At 39.9% G+C, this 20,519-nt stretch overlaps 1 protein-coding gene across 1 annotated transcript in view; it reads right to left on the bottom strand.

Moving 5' to 3' along the window:
• Positions 1 to 10,030: 10,030 nt before the first annotated feature.
• FAM171B (family with sequence similarity 171 member B) overlaps positions 10,031 to 20,519 on the bottom strand; it is a 33,907-nt gene continuing 23,418 nt past the window's right edge. Inside the window, exons 5-8 of the mRNA XM_056496804.1 lie at positions 19,369 to 19,536; positions 15,737 to 15,853; positions 15,083 to 15,206; positions 10,031 to 14,812 (exon numbers count right to left, since the gene is read on the bottom strand). Of these exons, the coding sequence (XP_056352779.1) occupies positions 13,477 to 14,812; positions 15,083 to 15,206; positions 15,737 to 15,853; positions 19,369 to 19,536 (1,745 nt within the window). The 3' untranslated portion in view covers positions 10,031 to 13,476. The remainder of the gene's footprint in view (positions 14,813 to 15,082; positions 15,207 to 15,736; positions 15,854 to 19,368; positions 19,537 to 20,519) is intronic.

Genomic DNA, 20,519 nt, shown 5'->3' with positions numbered 1-20,519 from the left:
TTGGAATTTTTATATGATAGTTGAAAAAAAAACAACCAAGCAAAACACTAAAAAAAAAACAAAAGGAAAAGATTATGAGCAGAGATCCAGGAAACTCAATCCTTCCTTTTGATGTGCTCCCTTTGTGGTTATGGCAACACCCATTCAAAAGCAACTCTTCAGTATCTTCACTGACATAACTGGGGAACATCTCTAGTTAATACAACTGGAGATGGTTACAAGGGGGAAAAAAGAGAAAAAAGTATAATCCCTATTGCTCAATGTAGATCACTGAAAGACAAAAAAACCAACCAAATCTCAGATGTCAGGTGAAGCATCAGCAACAGAAGTGCTTCACAATCTTTTCATAGAAAAGATTTTAATTTGCTGTGGGGTTTTTTTGCCCCTTTAGCAGCATTTATACACAGTATATAAGAAAATCTTGTGTTTCACACTCAGGACATTTGTTCTCTTAAATAATGATTGAATCATTTAGGAGTCATGAAATCCCACTGGAGATCATTCTGATGGTGTCTATATAAGAATGTAAGCAAGAATAAATATTATTCTCCATATTATTTAAAAATCTATTTTAAAATAACATCCAGGCAAGTTTATTAGCAGGACCGAACACACAACGTTCCACTGCAAATCTGCCCCAATTTGTCAAAGCTGTGCTCTGTTCCAGGTCTCTGTCACAATGCAAGCTTCATATTTCTGGTAGAGGGGAAAGGGAGAAGTCCGTTTTCCTGATATGGGGTCTTTGTTTGGTTTTTTCCTTATATTTATAGCTTCTGAAATTATGTGGAAAGAATGCAGCTGGCTGATGTCAGCCAGAGACCTGTACCCACGTGGCTTTGCTCAGAAACTACTGCCCAGTTTCAGGAGCTCAGTGTTCTATTGGACAAATCCAAATCCCAAATTTAGGACCATTGCTTAGTGATTGTTAGTAAAGCAGAAAGTAGCTGATCAGAACTCCACTGTGTCACTGCCAATATGTACTGAGAGCCCTGAAAGGGGGGATCAGTCTATCAGACAAGGCAGGGGAGAGGAGAAAGGAAACACTCCTGAGAGAAGAACAGAGGCACTCAACTATTTTGCTCAAAGTCCCTCAGGAAGCCTATAAAAGAGCCAGGAAGAGCTTCTCCTTAGTCCTGGTCTACCACAAGGTCATCTTACTTTTTAAATCTCACAGTACTTATGTTTTATCACCACTAAGTTACGATCTCTGACAGGAGTTGTATCTTCTGTTTTCATTATTGCAGGAGATTTCAGAAATATTAGGATTACATATCTGGTTTTTACTTGCCCGTATTTTGTTTACTATAGAGACTTTCTCAAAAGAAGTCAAAGTATTCACAGACTGATATATAAAGAAGCAAGGTAAAAAAGTCATCTTTCTGCTCCCTGACTCAATAAATCTTGACAAGGTGATAAGAGAGGGCCAAAGTTCCCTTTCCTGTACTATTTCACACAGTTTAGGTTCTGGAAATCAGGGTCTTCCCAAGTATACAGAAAATAAAGATTTGACCTTCCACAGAGGTGGGAACTGATTTTTTTTTCTACTTTCTATTTCAAAATGAAATTCAGAACTGGCATCCCACAGTATTGAAAATCGCATTCCATGAGGACAAAATGATCCACTGTTACCTGAACACTTCATGGTAACAATTAAGAGAGATGAACACAGACAGCTGATGCCACTCAGCTGTACCTTTTACACAGCCAGCAAACCCTAGGTTCAGGAAGGTTTTGTACAGTGCCATTAAAGATGAAGTTTTAAAATGTTATAAAACACATTAAGAAGCACATGCCATCTCAAAAAAAAAATAATATTAGGACAAAACCTACAACAGTTATTACTTTTACACACAGTTATTTCTAAAGATCATTAATGCAAGTGGATCCTGAGACAAAGCATGGGAGTGCCCATACTTGGAATATTCAAGCTCTGCTGGCAAAAATCAATACAGGCTGATCTGTTCTAATAGGGAATAAACCAGACTAATTTCAAATTCTGTAATGTTGCAAGGGACTGAGGGTTAAAAACACTTGTACTCTGAGGCCAGTAAAGCCAGACAGAACAAAAAGTGAATAAATACCAGACCAACTCTGGTACAGGAATAGTTCAAGAGGCAGTTTGTAAGTGCAAATTGATGTATCCTGTGTCACACCATGTAATTTTGTAACTGTTTGTCATGTGTTAAATATAATAAACAAATAGAACAACATTCCCTGGGTTCTCATTAAAAGGGCTCCCTATACAACCACCTGGGAAAAACATGTCCAAAATATGCTCAACACACCTGTTAATCTGTAAAATTTACTGCAACAGCTTCTTTTCTGAAGCTCTTTCTGTGGAGAAGTTTGAAATAATCTGTAACTTAATCCTTTAAAAGTATTTGTAATTCCATGCTTCAAAAGTTTTGCAAGGTACAAGCATTGCTGTGTATTATACTCAAACCTAGGATTAAGAATTGTATAAATCATAAGATCATGGATTGATCTTATCCACTCTTAGGATTCCTCTTCCTGCATAGCAGGTGCAAAACATTTCTGCATGACTGTTAACTCTAACATCTCATACCTAGCAGGGAAATAAAAGTGAAAAATAACTTATTTACTAAGACATGATTCAGGAGAGATGACACTGTGATAAAGACAAGGAAAGGAACATGAACAAGCTGATCCAGGAGATTTAACAAGAAGTCTGTGATACCTAGCTAAAAATGGTATCTTGAGGACTTTGCTTAAATGTTGCGCCTAAAGATTTTGTCTACTGACCCTCTTCCAGCTCCCTTCCCTTTATCCTCATTAGGATTAGTTTAAAGATTATTTAAAATTAGGTGAAAGAATTGACTCTGAGGACTATTCAATATGCAAGTTAGAAGCAGCCACTTCAATGGTTCCAGTTTGATGAGCTGCCTCAAGTCACAGCTGTGACCAGCTCACCTGAGTTGTTCCCTGTTGTGGCTGTATCAAATCCCTGTGCAGTCGGTGCCTTTCACACAACAGCTCTCTCACTCAGGTCGCTGTTTATTTCATGAGTCAAGCATTCAAAAACCACTCTGTCTAAGCTTTGTTCTCACCTCTGTACTGATCTGGATTCTGCAGCTTGATCAGTTTTTCCTCATCACTTTTGGCACAGGGAGGGTTTATCCTCTCAGGTGTGGCACAGTGACAGGTCCCAGGACCTCATCCCACCTCCTCTGGTGTCCCCTGACCCTTCCTGCCTGTCTGGGAGCTCAGCTCCGTCTCTGTCACATTCCAGCTGGACTCAATCCCTCCTGAAACAAAAAGGAACTTCAGAGAAACCAAGCACAGGGCAGAATGAATTTCTTACACTTTAAAAACACACATGGGAGCGAAACCTCCATTACCACATTACCATAGAATGGTTTGGGTTGGTTTGACCTTAAAGGCCATGCAGTTCCAACCCCCTGCCATGGGCAGGGACAATTCTGCTAGACCAGGTTGGACCAAGTCTCATCCAGCCTGGCCTTGGACCATTCCAGGGATGGGGCAGCCACAGCTTCCCTGGGCATCCTATGCCAGGGCCTCACTGCCCTCACAGGGAAGAGCTTTCTCCTGATATTATACATAATATATAATTTCCACAAATATTATAGATATTATATTTTATAATTAATGCTATATATTATATATACTGTTATTTTATATGTATTATGTATGTGTATATATATGTATATGTTATTATAGGTTATATACGTATATATGTATGTGTATATATACAAACAAACACCACATGCAGTAAAAACTACATCAATTACTCTTCTGTTACAAAGACTCGTAATTGCCAAGTGTTCGAAGAATTGTCAGAAATATTCACCACAGAGGGTAAAAAAACCGCATTTTTGCAGGCTGGAGGGAGTGCAACATCTCCCCCTAGCGCCCTGCGCGCAGAGCAGGAACCCCGCTGGCGGCTCTCGGGGCTGCCAGGCTTTACAAAGCACGTGTATTTCGATACACGATTGTACATTTCAGCAGAACGCGTCTATTTCAAGCTCCAGGAGCGGCGGGGCAGAGGGCAGGGCGGTGTGAGGCGGTGTCGCTGCAGGGCCGGCTCGGCTGAGGCCCGGCCCCGCCATGGCGGCCGCGCTGAGGGGCCGGGCCCGGCCCGGGCTCCCGCCTGCTCTCCCCGGCATTCCTCGTGTTCGCCCCGGTGCAATGTCTAATCACCCTTTCTGGAAGAAACTCGGGCGAATATCCAACCTAAACCTTCCCTAGCACAGCTTGAGGCTGTGTCCTTCGTCCCGACTCTTTTACCTGCGAGAAGAGCCCAACTTTCATCCACCCTCCCTCAGGGAGTTGCGGAGAGCGATAAAATCTCCGGCTAATCAAGCCCAGCTCCTCATCACACCTGTGCTCCTGTGCCTGCACCGCCTCTGCTAAAGGAATATCCTCATCACACCTGTGCTCCTGTGCCGGCACCGCCTCTACCAGAGGAATATCCTCATCACACCTGTGCTCCTGTGCCTGCACCGCCTCTGCTAAAGGAATATCCTCATCTCACCTGTGCTCCTGTCCCTGCACCGCCTCTACCAGAGGAATATCCTCATCTCACCTGTGCTCCTGTGCCTGCACCGCCTCTGCCAGAGGAATATCCTCATCTCACCTGTGCTCCTGTGCCTGCACCATCTCTGCCAGAGGAATATCCTCATCACACCTGTGCTCCTGTGCCTGCACCGCCTCTGCTAAAGGAATATCCTCATCACACCTGTGCTCCTGTCCCTGCACCGTCTCTGCCAGAGGAATATCCTCATCTCACCTGTGCTCCTGTTCCTGCACCATCTCTGCCAGAGGAATATCCTCATCTCACCTGTGCTCCTGTCCTGCACCGTCTCTGCTAAAGGAATATCCTCATCACACCTGTGCTCCTGTCCTGCACCGTCTCTGCTAAAGGAATATCCTCATCACACCTGTGCTCCTGTGCCTGCACCGCCTCTGCCAGAGGAATATCCTCATCTCACCTGTGCTCCTCTCCCTGCACCATCTCTGCCAGAGGAATAAGGATGCGTTACTTATCTCGAAATTCTACAGATTGAATTAAAACCCACCACATCAACAGCAAATTAGTGGGTTTGGCTGGGTTAGTTCTTTTGGCAGTCTGGAGAGCAGAGTCAGGTCACTGAAGAAATCTGACAGGGGACTAAGCCCTTGATTTGCATTTATTTTTAAAAACTGATTGAAATTTATTAAACTGAATTTACTGTAGTAAGATTACTCAGCTTCTCTCATATAATCACACAATCAATACTTTCTCAGTTTAAGACTCTTGCAAGGAAGAGAATGACAGATGCATTGATCAGGGAGAAATTGATGAAGAGGATGTTCGTCCCATATGTCAGGAGGTGTTAATTAAGGAAAATGTTTCAGTTCCCTTAGTACATGTTAGGCATAAAATTTTTTCTCTGTCTTGCTGCACTTCAAATAGTAGAATAAATACACAAGGAAAAATACCTGGCAGTTGCTGCAGCCCTTCTGCAATCTGGGAAAAAAGTGGCAATATTAGGAGCTAAAATGTGGGTGGAGAGGAAGGAGGAAAACAAAAGGGAAGACTACTTAGTATTGCTATATGATTTTTCTTATTTTTGGAGAGATAACAGAAATTGGAACTCATTTTCTTTAGATACATCTGTGGTAATGTTCACATTAAATACATAAAACTTTGGGCGGACCACCAAGATGAACTGGAGAATGGCTCTGCAGTGAAGTGTCCACTTTACAGAGAAAAACATGCACTTCTTGTTCTCATTCTAATAGAATTGAGAAACTAAACAACTTGTGAATGCAACAGAGAAAACAAGACTCAACCACCTTGGAAACCTCTGTAATAACTGCAGAGGATTTCCAGCACAGGAAAGCACTACAATAAATATTTTAAACCAATATTTTGACAGTCTTTGAGTCTACTATTACTCTATTATTACTCTATTTGAGTATATCTTATAGCTTGTCACTTACTTCTCTGCCTTATTGTAAGTAACTGACTTTGATGCCTAAAATCACAAGCCAAACAATATTAAATTATAAAATGTGGTTCTCTTCAATGAAAGTCCTTCAGGTGCAAGTGTGTCCAAATACAGACGATACAGGGCTCTGAATATTTAAAGGTTGAACAAATTAGCATACTTAACAGAAATAATCCAATTAGAGGAATAGTAACCCCCACTTGTGGTTCTCCCCCCCTTGCTTTTAGCTCCACAATATCTGGAAAAAAAACCAAAACATCCTTGGTTCACTCTAGAGGAAAGACTAAGTAAGATTCCAAGAAGGTTAGCTTGCTGTTCTAAAATCTAAGAGAAAGGGTAGGAAAAGCACTTGAGTTAGTTAGGGAACTATATAAATATATAATTGTAGTCTACAGAGCTACAAATTTATAAAGAATGCATAAAAAACAAAAATCTTTTTGGCATCAACTTTACCAAGAGTAGACAACATATGCTCTTTAAAGAAACATCCATGGCAAACAAAGCAGATGTTTTAAAACTTGCTTTTAGTGCAGTACATCTCCAAATGATTCTGTAGTATGCATTTGGATTGTCCTTTTCCAAATAAATAATTTAGCTATGATTTTATCATAAAGGGTTAAAAACTTCTTAACCTAGCCACTTATTCTGTTGATCTGCTTTTGTTTGTTTGCAAGGAAATTGTCTCCAAGGTCCAGTTGAACACTACAAGAAATTTTTCTTCACAAGAAACAGAACAGAAAATGTGACTGTATTAGATTTGGTAACCTGAAGGAGGATGACATTCTTTTGTAATGGGAATTATGGTGATGACAGAAATACAGTTAATAATATTTAGAAAGAAAGTGTTAAGAGATGTCCCTAAACAATATATGGCTTCAAAGGTACTCAAATAAAACTTCAGGCATTGATACCTTTTTCAAATTTTTATTATATTGCATAAGCTGTAACATTTTACAAATCTTAGTCCCATTTTCAGCAACAGATACACTGATACTGATTTACTGTAGTAAATACAGAGATTAAAAGACACCTCTGACAAAATATAAAAAGGTAGAAATACTTTAAACCAGGATGCCAAATATCAAGAATGTTTTACATAAACAATATGCATACTAGAGTTTTGGAAAATAATTGCCAAGTGTTTGCTGAGTGTAAGGCTCCAGAATTCAAGGTGGTGAGCACAGTCAGTGCCATGAGTTCACCTGCCTTGCAACATACAGAGCCAGGCTTTGTATGAACAACATGCTCTAATGAGCACTAAAACCTGCCTTTCTACACAGTGACATGGAAATATACTACTGTTCTAACGTGGACTGAAGTGCAAAAAGTACTTCAAAGCAACTAAATCGACTGCCTGGGGAATAAAGTACCAGGATGTTTTGGGGAGGAATGTTCAGTACGTCCTAAAACTGACTGAAAAAATTCATTAGGTAAAAGAGTTTCTAGGCTGAGAGTGCTAGCACAAGAAATGACATTTTGCGTTTTTCAGTCTTAAAAATCCTGAAGCTTTTTTTTTTTTTTTTTTTTTTTTTTTTCAGAACTCAATGAATACTGCTTTTAAAAGAAAATGAAGCTCAGATTCAAGTCATTTAAACCATCTTTCATATAAATTCTTTAAAACAAATGTAGCTGCCTACTATTAGAAGTGTGGCACAAATTAGTACAAATTACTATAAAAGTATGCTCATCTTTAACTCCATAGGTATAGTACTGTGTTTTCATAATACCACTGAATTTAAATAAAAATAAATTTAAAAACAAATTAAAAAGCAATGCAGGTTAGACTCCAAACTGAGATAAAAATCAGTTCTAGAAATAAGAATTATGTTCCCATCTCCATACACGTTCTGCTGCTACTGGCAAGCAAAGTTAGCAGCTGAAAAAAGGACTACTATCATTGTAATAGTGTTGATATAAAACATATATTAATTTTATTTCTGGAGTTAATATCCCAGTCAGTTTCATACCTATAAATCCAGTGACTTCAAGATGCTTGCACTTGATGTACAAAGTTGAATCAGATCCCGATCCCGTATGCCTGTTTTTAAGACGCTACTGTCCAGATAGTTAAAGATATATTTTTAAAATTTCTTTTCAAACATAAAATACCAAAACCAGGTTTTACAACAATTACCATCATCATCAACATGCAGAAGTCAGTATTCCAACATAAAAAACACTAGATCTGCCTTTTAAAATATTATAAAAGCTACATAATTGTATGAATTCAGGGGTTTTTTGGCTAACAGAAAGAAAAAAACCATAATGTGCTTTTCAGATAGTCAGGTGTCCCACTGATAAAATAAGTCTGATGAAAGAGAAAGGCACTTCAGCAGGCTACTTTATCTCCAGGTTTTCCTAGACAATAGATGTAGTGCCTTTTCATTTGCACAGTTTTCATTTGCAGTGTTATGAAACTTAGCCACTTTTTAACTAACAAGAATTTATACTGGTGCCCTTTCATTTCATCCTCTTTGGTACAAATTACTGCATGAAAACAAAGCAGACAACGAAACATTCCTATATCCTGGATTATTTTTGGTGCTACATCTCTAGCTTTGTAGTGGAAAATAATGTCCCTAATTAACACATAATTTTTACTTTCAGGTTTGTAATACCAGAGTTCTGTTTTCTGACCGTACTATAAAGACTTTTTTCCTATTAATCAAATGTGATTTTAAGTGATTCCCCCACTTTTTTTTTCCATCTATAAATATCTAGCATTTGTTAACAATCTAAAATTTACTGGTAATGAGCTTGCATTTAAAACTATATGTACATAAATAAGGGCTTTTCTTGCAAAAGCTGACACAGCTCAAGCAGTGCCTTGTGAAGAACTGAGACATAAGTTTTGCAAACATTTGTGTTCTTCAGAAAGAATTGATTCCACCAAAGCAAACTAGCATCAGGAAGAAGCTGTATCCTTTTCCTACTCATGCCCTCTCCTTAGAAGGGACTCACAGACATGGCCCATTTCTTATTCTCAAGGTAAGCAACCTCCAGATCCAAAGTCAAAATCTCTGAATGTTTCCCCAGCCTTTCCAAGAGCTGTGTGCCACAAATCCATGCTAATTTTTTTATAATCCTAATTCTAGCAACAGCATTTTAACAGTCTGTTAATGCCACAAAGAGCCAACAGAAAAAAATCTTTAAAAATAAATTTAGTGATTCCTACGAATTCATATGTTGAAATCATATAGAGAAATATAGAAAACCATTAGTTTGATTACCAAAACAAACTTTACTGTGACATTCTCTCTTCTCCACGTTACACATCATGTAGAATTTTTTGTGGAATTAAAATTTTTAGCACTCAGCATAGTCAAACTCCTTTTTTAATGATCTAAAACCAAAAAGAATTCTAATCACTAGCAGGCAATACAATTTTTTCCAGTGCATATATTCCAACATACAGCTGGAATGTAAAGACTGAGATAATATATTTTGAAATATTCTGTATGAATATAAATCATAATAATTTTAGAGCTGGATTTCTAATCCTTTTTTTTTTACCTACTCTGTCAGAGAATGAGAACAATGGAGTGCCAAACTTGTTTCCTTTGAACTCAGTAAATAAAGCCATTTACAGTAGTCTGCATTTTTTGATGATAAAAGTTAGTTTGAAAAATTAGGTCTTTTTGGTATATACAATAAAAAAATGCATTCAAAAAGTCTGAAACATTACTGTAGGTGAATGAAATTTCAATAAAGACATATGAACTTAATATGAACTCAAAAGCTTATCAGGGATTTTCTATTATGTTCACCAGAATGTATAATAATCTCCTTTTGAAAAGAGAGCCATCAGAACCAATGTAACTCTGCAAACAGGGCAATATTGAACTTCAAGAGCAGATTTTAGAAGAAATGAACATATATATATATATATATATATATATATATATATAATATGTATACAACAAAGCAAAGGATGACATTATCAATATCTGAGCCTAGAAAAAATCCAGTAGAACTCCACATTTAAAAAAAAAAAGTTTTGTGAAAATGTATTTGGGGTATTGGACAACAAAATACCTAGAAAGAGAACCAAAGGCATGCTAATATGACAAACCATCTTCACATCTGAAATAGATGAATCATAATTAAACCTCTTTTAGGTCCTTTAGGCCAATTTAATTACAGACTTATTTGCACACTAGTGGTTTGGCCCTGGCTAGATGCCAGGCACCCACCAAAGCCACTCTTACCAACCCCTTGCACAAAGTGGACAGAGGAGAGAAAATACGATGGAAAGTTCATGAATTGAGAAAAGGACTGGGAGACATCACTTACTGAATACTGTCACAGGCAAAACAGACTCACTCACTCACCTTGGGGATATACTGAATTTATTACTGACAAAACCAGAGCAGGATAGTAAAATAAATCTTAGAAACCCCTTCCCCCCACCCCTTCCTCTTTCCCAGCTCTACTTCCTCCCAGCAGTGACACAGGGAGACAGGAATGGGTCAGTTCATCTCTCGTGCTTTCTGCCACTGCTCAGGGACAGAAGTCCTTCCCCTGCTCCAGCACAGGGTCCCTCCCACAGGAGGCTGCTCTCCATGAACCTCTCCAGGCAACAGTTCTCCACACACTGCTCCAACGTGGCTCACTCTTCCACAGGGTGCAGTCCTTCAGGCACAGCCTGCCTCCAGCAGCAGTCCCCCAAAATTGCCCCCAGGAAAGCTGCTGCAGCATGGGCTCTTCTCTCCACAGCTCCTGCCAGGAGCTTGCTGCAGCACAGTCTCTCATGGGCTCCCAGCCTCTTTCAGGCATCCTCCACAGGCTGTAGGTGGATCCCTGCACTCCAGGGGTTGCAGGGGGACAGCTCCTTCACTGTGTGTACTGGGTTTGGGAAGACAGGTTTTGATAGTGGGGGGTCTACAGGGGTGGCTTCTGTGAGAAGCTGCCAGAAGCTTCCCCAATGTCCAGCAGAGCCAATGCCAGCAGCTCCAGGACAGAGCTGCTGCTGACCAAGGCTGTGCCAATCAGAAACGATGGTAATGCCTCTGTGATAACAGATTTGAGAAAGAAAAAAAAGATGTGGCCAGAGAAGGGCAGGGTGAGAACATGTGAGATGAACTACTCTGCAGACACCAAGGTCAGTGCTGAAGGAGGAGGAGGAGGTGCTCCAGGCACCAGAGCTGAGATTCCCTCCTGTGATGTGATGCTCGTGGATATTGGGTGTGGCTGAGCTGGAGATCATTTCCCATAGCTGCCTTCCCATCACTGTGCTTTCCATTGGGAGCTGGAAAGGTGTTGGTAACACACCAGTGTTTTGGCTACTGCTCTGCAGGGCTGGCACAGCATCAGTGCTCACTCTCCACATTTCCTGCCAAACAGCAGGCTGGGGGTGGGCAAGATCCTGGCAGGGGACACAACTAAGCCAGCTGACCCAAATTACCCAAAGGTACTATGTGAAGTCAGCTCACATATAAAAGCTAAGGAAAGGAGGAAGAAGTGGGGGCATTTGTTATTTACAAGGTTTGCCTTCTGGAACAACCACTACACGTGTTGAAGCCCTGCTTCCCAGGAAGCAGCATTGCATGCTGACAAGAAGTAGAGAACAAACCTATATTTTTTCCTCTTTGTGCACACACAGGCTTTTGCTTTTGCCTTAGCCAACTCCTTTATCTCAATCTAGGAGTTGTTTTCCATCTTATTTTCTCTCCCCTGTCCAGCTGGGAAAGGGGAGCAATAGAGTAGCTTGATGGGTACCTGGCATCCAGCCAAGGTCAACCCACCACACACACACACACACCTATCTCAAACATAATTTGCACTTTTTACTTGTGAACTCAATAGGAACATTCTGTTCATGAAGCAAACGCTCAGTTTGGACTGATGCATTGCTGGTACATCCTGGTTATCTTCTATATTCTTCTAGAAACAGCACCAGACACTTGACAATCCCAACACAACAGACATTTTTCACAGTAATATTTCCTGAGTAAATATTCCCAGAAGCCCAGTATAGGATATTTCCCAACTCTTGAGTGTACTACAGGGCAGGCAACCAAGCACCACTCACATCACAAATCAAACATAGGCATTGTATGTTTGGATCTTGGTACAGAATCTTAACCAAGCTCTAAGGGAAATATTTATAAAGCCTTTTTAGGATGATTTATAATCAAACTACCAAAGCCAAAATGCTGGAACTTATTTCACCAGGGAAACAGCCTCAAAGCCACAGAAATACATTCTGTTTACTATATGAAGCACATTAAGAGATGCATCCATTTTTCTGTTAGCCAAAGTTGAAATTACCGCTTTGACAAGATGAACATTAAAATTAAAGAATATCCTGATGGCCTTTCCTTCCTCTATACATATCTTAGTTACAATTCATGCATTCATGACTTTTGGTAAATTTAACTCTAAGATGAGTCATAAATAGTATTTATATTGCATTATAGACCAAATTTTGCAATCTGCTGTCTCATGCTCATAACCCTCCCCCCCCCCAACTTTTAAAGCCTGTTTAACTCCTCTGCAAACCTAGACAAAAACAGCTCAGGCTGGCAAAATGTAGGCACATAAACCTCAGATAATCACCCATTGTTTTAAACATAAAATAAAAAGCAACAGTGCCGAGCTTTCCTGTTCAAGAAACTATTTCCAAGGCATAATTTGTCTAATCTTGCACACTTCATCATGGGCCAAACTCTCACTTATAAATATGCAGAGATTCAAGGCTGGCCCAACAGCATGCAGAAGAGAAAGAGCAGCTGCAGCTTCAAATGCTACCAGAACCAGTCCCTTTCTGCTGGATGTGGACCCTTCATAGCTGATGTAAGTCCTCAGCATCCATGGGCAATAACAAAGCAGGTTTAAACAAAGCAGATGGGCAACATCTTAAGATAGCAGAGACCATGAACTGCAGTGGCCACACTTGTACCCTTCCCCTTCCCTCACTGGTGTATGGAATTGCACATGGATGGGCACACAGGGAGGGAAGCAATGCTATAGAGCTCTGCTGACAAATCCAGCAGAGCTCATCTGCTGGTGTCACAGGACCCATGGATGAAACATTTCACATTGTACAAAGAAGTAGTAAGGGATCCCTAGAAAAGTTCACATATAAAATACTGTACAGATGGTCAGGTTGATTAGGAACAAGGCTGAGGAATGGCTTTAACTAGGCTACCATTGCATTAGCTACAAGTACAAAAAAATTAAATCATGTGCCTACATTTCTCACTGTGCATTCCCAAAGGTGTGTCCAAGAATGACAGGCTAAGTAAAATGTGGGCCTTCCCCATACTGCCAGTAAAATTAGGAACTGGAAAAATTGAATAGTAGCATGTCCCTGTTTTCAATTCACATGGAATATCAATTGCCCAGCTGAAGTTTGGTAACTCAATCGGTACATTAAAAAATGAAACTTTTCTTGATACTAGAAAACAACATTTCCCATGTAAACCCAACACTGCATAATTACAGAAGCAGGCAAGAGATCAACAACCAGCAGGGAGAGCAACAGCACAAAGCACATTGTGTTTTAATTTATGGGAATAAGTGGCCTCTCCTCTCTTTTCTTCCAGATGTTGGTTTTGCTATCTCTTTTCATGAGAGGTGGTCTATCCCTTTTTTTAGCAGAAGGGATACCAGATTCATGACTTCCTGGTAGAGATTTTTTCCTTAGACCTTCCTCATCACGCTGTTCTAGGACTCGCCCATTCCCTCCTTCCATAATGTGTCTCACAGCCTGGTCCTCTGGAGTGCAAACAGTGGTCCCACTTTCACTGCTGCTCAGATCCAAATCTTCCAAGTAAAGAATCTTAGAATGTGGCATACTTTTAATGAAAGTTTTCTCTCTCTCCAGTTTCCTGTTAGGATGATGCTCATTCATGTCCACACCAGAGTCCAGACTGGTGTCATTACTCTCAGTTTTTTTGCCCTTTTTCAGATCTATGAAAGAATGCCTCACTTGAGCAATTGGCTTTCCATCCAGGGACACAAACCATGCTCGAGGATGCGGAGATGGTTTTCCTTTAGAGAGTTCCAGCAACGTTTGTTCTGAAATCCCTTGAAGTTCTGATGAAAAGGGAGTCATTACAACTGCTTCATTCAGTGTCCCAGGAACAGAGACAGATTCCAGTAAGCTGTTGGTGTACCTGCCCCAGTTGGATGTTTGGGAAGGTAAGCCCTCTTCACCATCCAGGGCACTGTTCTCATCTCTGCAGGCAGAGGGCTGGGGATGGGAATGCACGGGCATTTTGGGGAGTGTTTGCATGTAACTGTCACGACTCATGGGTTCCATCATGGGGCCATACACCAACTGCCCTTTCCTTGGCAACGTTGCTGATTTAGCAGGATGCAATTGTTCTGGGGAGTGGAAAAGGTCTGAGGTTTGAAGAATAGCAATAGGCTGATTGTAAATATGCATTAGATGTTCTGGGATATGGGTGAGCCCATACATCTCCTCTTTCAGTGAAAGGTATCTGTTCTGGTCTGGAATATCCCTAGGAGCCTGGGGAATAGTACTGTTACTGTGCTTGGGCTGCTGTAAAAGCCTCACTCCTGCACTAGGTTCCACTAAATGGGCCGAATTTCCTGCCTGACCAGTCTGACAAGATGACTGATAAGAAGCATCCTCTGAGTAGATTTTAAAATTGTCTTGTGATTTTCCATCTTCTGTGTCTATGGACAGCCTCCTTTGAGGGCTGTATGAAGAACTCTTCCCTGTATATAACTGAGACTTGTCCTCCAGCTTTAAAGACCCTTTGACAGCATTGATGTGATTTATGTGAGTTGTTGATGTTGTCTGGTCTTTTTTTATGACCTCCAGCTTGGTTGTGTTTTTGTCCTTCTTCTGTGTCCGATGACATTTATCCCTATGCAAAAGAGAAACAAGGTGACTGCAGAGCATATTAGGAAATACTGGACTGTTGACTACCAAAGCTGAAGGTTAGACTTTGGTTAAAATGTTGCAGTGTAATTTGACATGACAACTTAAGTTCTGTAACAATTCTAATTAAAATTAAAAAAAAATATTAGGCTGCAGATTACAGTTTAGCTAAGAAAACAAGTCTTTACCTCAAAAGACTATTTTATCAACCTCAAATTCCATTCATAATGAGGTCACTGGAACTTATTTTGCTTACCTGCAGTAACAAAGAAGAACAGCAAAAAATCCAATGATGATGACAACAGTTCCTCCCAATATGGCCGTAAGGAACATGGTGTGATAGGCTGTTATGTCCTTGGAAACAGCACTAATAATGGATTCTAGGTTATTAAACAAAACCAGACAAGCATTAGTTCTTAAAACCAAATGATTCCACTTGATGTGCAGAGCTAATAAACTGAATGGTATTTTTTCCAGTGATTTTATATTCCAATGGCATTATGTTCATCCTTCCCTTTTCACCTTGCTATTCTAGCAAACTAGAAAATATACAAACAGGTTACAATATAATGACAGGTTGAGCTCAAGTACTAAAGCCTTACCAAGACATCTGCTTAGTTCCAGACAAATTCTATTTGCATTAATTGTCCAAACTAACTTAGAAATGTGGTCTACATTTTCTACTTAGCACTGTCAGAGAGTGCTGCCTGTTTTTGGAATTAGCTACACTTTTTCTGATAGATTCCTTCATACAAATTTACAAAACATGCAAGAAAAATCACTGCAAGGACTCAAACAAAAGTTATCCAGGTGGTGAAGTCACTTCTCTTTTCCTGCAGTTCAATGGAGCAATCAAACTGACAGCTCTATGCGGGGCACTCAGCAATTGCTTGGCCAGTTGTTGCCATACCTCTGGTTCCAGGCAGTGGAGCTGCTATCCAGTAGCCCAAGTGCTGAGCAGTGTATGTCCACACTAACTGACCATCCACTTCCTTCACCATTCCTAGCCCACGGTTTACCCAAGCACCTGGGGGAAAACAAGGACAAAACATTCCATGTGCCATGCAGCATTCTTCTATACCTCAAACCATCAGTAAGTAGGCCATTACCAAAAATACACAAGGCCATGGGAAAAACTGAAACTTGTGAACTAGCCACTGTTTATTACAGAGCTTTAGCTGAACAGGCAAACTTCCTCTCCTCACAATTTCATTGCAAATATCCCTCTGTGGCTGTTTACTTTGAAACAAAGCATCAACATTACTTACCAGAAGTAAACTTAATATGATTCATTTTCTATTAATAACTGTCTTTCACAAAAAAGCACATAAATAATTTGAAAAAGCCTATCATATAACCTTCAGCAAGCAAGAAGGCCAAGACTAAAAAGTGAGGGAGCAGGTAACTTGTATATGAACACAAGTTTAACATCAGCTAGCAGAAATTAGTGGGGAAACATTTTAATCTTATTAACAATATTTGTCTTGAATGTCTCTCTCCTTTCTCCTCCTCCCTGCCCAACAGTTCAGTTAGCCCAAGGAAGTGCTATAGTTAGGACACAGATTCCACACCATCTGTTTGGCAATGCAAAGGAAAGGTATTACGGCATGCCAGCTTCTACAATTAATAAAGCATCCATTAGAAGAGAGAGAATTATACTTAACTCACTTAAACACATTTTCTAAACACATTGTGGGCCATTTGTGAAATTCTAAGGACAGAAAACAGCCTTACATAACCAACCTTACATATTTGACCTGCAAATACTGAGAGGTAGAGGGAACCACCAGCTTTTTTAAAACATCAATAATCAAAGTATGAAAACAGTATAACTCATGTAAGCTGAAGCTTATATGAACTTCAATTTGATTTTCTTCCAGGACTCTTCTTTCAGCAAAGGAAAAGGAAGTATCTCCCAACCAGGAGGTGAAGATGAGGATGGACACCTACTGCAGATGCTTACATGCACACATACAAAGAAAATATAATTTAGCAGTAAAACATGCAGCCTCTTCTGGTGCTTGTGATGGCTGGCAGAGGGGAAAGACAGCAGCAATCACCTAGAGCTCTGAAAGTGCTTTCTCAGCCACATGAGAAACCTTGTCCAGAGTCAGGAGTGATACCAGCAAACATTGTATAAAAATAATTTCTGGGTATCCAGAAGTTCTATCTTGACTGAACAAATCTATAAGAAGCTACACAATGCCTTGCTGTCCTTTTCAGCAAATTACATCTTCCTCCAATATATTCCACAGAAAATATTTGGTATTAAGAAAAAATATTAAAATGTGATTAATGAGTAAGTCTTTCTGTCTGGCTTACCGACATTCAAACAGAAGGATAAAATTCTCATTTTAATGTCAAATGCAAGCTTTCTGTTTTTTGTAATTCTATTAAAATCCACAAAGTACTTTTAGCACTAATGCAGCAAAATAATTCATAAGAAGGAAGCCACACTCAATGTAGATGAGCAAATTCTGCATTTACAGCAGCTGGAGTACAATTACCAAAGCTCATTTTCCAGGAACAGTCTCAGTACTACATTTGGAGTAAGCCCTGGGAACACTGCACAGGCAGACCTGTGAAAGCAGTTTCTCTCTTTTCCCTGCTGCATGTGGGTCAGTCCACACCACATCACACAGAGACCTGTTCCCTTGCCACTATCAATGCTGACATGGGAGCTCTGATTACCATCATAACACATTACCCAAGGACTTCAGAGTTTAAAATTGTGTCGGTGTCTTGCTGGGGACATCCTGCATGTGACATCTGGGAGGCCAGAGCCTCATTACTGAGTGCAGCAGGAGCTCTGCATTCAGCTCAGATGGGGTCCTGCTGCTCCTTATGGATGCTCTGGAATGCCTGCTGCAGAGCTGAGGTGTTCAGCTGCCCTCAGTCACCAGAACCTTAACTAAAACGTGCATTGCAATGACTCAGTTACCTTGGGAAAAAGTCATGTTGTGTGTGTCAGATCAAATGTAAAAAAATAAAAGGAACATACTTAGGAATAAACATCCAGAAGGTGAACACAGTTGCAAATTTTTACTGTTAGAGAGGAAGAAATGGGAGAAAAAGTACAAGTTAAGTTTTGCCCCAAAAGTTGCTGTCCTTTTTTGCCATCCCCCTTTCCCTCTCCTCAGCAAGCAACAGTGAAGGCTCCATGTGAACAGTACACTTCAGAGAGCATGCATTACAAACAACTTGCCTTTAAGTACATCCCATTGGAGAGGAAAAAAACAACTGGTTTGATTGGGGTTTGGATCAGCATGCCATGCTCCTTGCTCCTGTTTTACTCCCAAGGCCAACATGCCTATGTAGGGATGCTGAGCAAAACCCTCAATATCCACATAAACACTGGTTTGTATTCTAACCCGATCCTGTGCTGCTCCAGTTCTGTCAGCTCCTTGTTTTAACAACAGTGTTGATTTGGCTTTGTTTAGGGAGGCAAATAAGCTCAGCACAGCATGAGCACAGGAGCTGGCAAAAGTGGCTGTGGCAGTCAGAAATTTAAACTCTGGGTAATGTTTTACCATCTCAGACTAAAAACCTTTCTTTGAAGAAAAGTGCCATCTCTTTCTACCAATTGCCCCTCTAAAGTCTTCTAGGTGTATAGACAGACTTAATCTTCTATGCCAAAACTTATCCTATTTTCTTTTTCCCCACAAGACAGCCTAGCCAAATTTTATTAGCATGTCCTTAATTCAAATCCATTCTCTTCAGTTTTTTTTCATTAAGTGTAATCAGTTTCGTTCTTGAACATGTAAACAACACTTTGTTATAGCTGGTGTCCCTCTCCTGTACTTCCAACTACTGAACAAAAAGCTTTTAGCCTTGATAAGGAGCAAGATGTGACCTCTTCACTCACTTGCATGTTTCAAGCTAAAGTGTGATGGTGACCTAAGGTACAATTAGCACAATCAGGACACTAATGCACCCACACCTAATACAGGTCATCTAAATGGGTTACGTGGCTCATTACTCACTCTTGACTAAAATTAGATGTGAAGGGATGACAAAAGGTTTAGAATGACTAATCCCCAGCCTCCTCTTTGCATACTGGAAGAACTATGTCATTCCCTTGGATAACTCTTATTTCCCCTTCATTTCACTTTCTGAATTGTTTTTGTTAACTGAAGCAATATCTATTCCAGTTCTAGCTCAGAGGATCTTTAGAGCTCCACTCTAGGGAACAAAGCATCAAATCTTCAGTCCTGGTTTGACTTCTTTTAAGAAAGAATTCACAAAATTACTAGGCTTGAAATTTAACATCACCTAAAATATATGTTCTGTGAACACTCAGCCTCCCATGAAAATAAAGATCCAGTACACTAAATGCAGGCAAGAGGAATGCTAATGAATTTTACCAAAACTTTTTGAACTAATGAAAGCAGGGAGCTACCTTTGAACAATTCAAGCTAGCCCATTAAAAAAATTGACCATCACTTCATAGATTAGTGCCATCAATGTTCCATGGCACACAGTGCCATGTGCCCAAACCTACAGGCACATGCTAGAAAGCAAAATAATAAATAACCCACTTACCAATTTTCATATCAAATGTCCAGGCAGGTACAGCATCTCCTGATTTTACAGCAGTTGTGGGAAGAGGAAGTATAATCTGAATGGGACCATTTATGTTCAGTTCTTTCCCAGCCAAAAGAACATTTGCACATATGGCAGCAAGAGGAGTTAATTCCATGCTTTTGAAACCTGAGGGCAAGAAATATCTTTTAATTATCTATTCACAGTTTATTTAGAAAGAAATAAATTAAGAATTAAGCTACTAAAGGCAAGCCCTCATCCACATTCAGCTACACAGTAAGCTGTTACCAACTTGGCCAAATAAAAGCAACATTACTTTTCTTCTGAACTTTTAACAACTTATGACTAAAACAAAACACAGCCGTTTCTATATCAATGCTATAAGAGAAACAGATTTGCAGCATCCAGGTTCTATGCTGGCCATAGAAATAACAATGAGGCAAAACTTTTTTTGAGGTAGAGGAGGGAGGGTATTTCCCCTCAGATAATCAGATAACAAAACACCTAAGTGATGTGAAATACAGATCATACAAGCATTTTGGTGTTACCACAATGTACATAACATTGAATGAAACTGAAACATATGGAACCTCTCCTGTAAGGATTAATTTCCTAATTTGGCAGACAGAATTAACTGAATAGTTAATCATGAGGCTTGCCAAAGCTCTCAGAGGAAATGTTGCATTTACAAAGCAGACTGAAATGTCCTTTCCTTTGTTTTCCTTTCACCAGTTTGCAAATGCTCCAGAATGCCCAGTATGACAGGATGGTGAGAGAAGCTGAAACAGAATTGCTAAGTAGCAGAAGAATGTTAAATCTATGCAGGCTTTTAGAAACTGGTTGTGAGAGAACTCCTGGCACATCAGATATCAATTAGCTTCCACCTGCCCTAAAAGGAAGCCTATTCCTTTAGGGGTATATGAATAATTTAAAACACATGCCAGACAGATTGAAGGGAAAACTCAAAGAGGATAAACACTGCTTATTCTCTGATGCTGCTTTCCTTCTGTCTTCCATTTAAAGAGGTGAAATACAGACAAGAAAGATTTTAAAATATCTATGTCAAAATATCAGTATATATACTGCCTTTAATGGAATGAAAATTAAAGAACAGAGTATGATGAGTTTAAATAAGCCATGTAGTGTGCTCT

This window comes from Oenanthe melanoleuca, chromosome 7 (genome assembly GCF_029582105.1).
Source record: "Oenanthe melanoleuca isolate GR-GAL-2019-014 chromosome 7, OMel1.0, whole genome shotgun sequence".
In the NCBI taxonomy this organism is placed as follows: Eukaryota; Metazoa; Chordata; class Aves; order Passeriformes; family Muscicapidae; genus Oenanthe; species Oenanthe melanoleuca.
The sequence above is the reverse complement of the archived record's forward strand: the minus strand, read 5'-3'. Positions and strand labels throughout refer to the sequence as shown.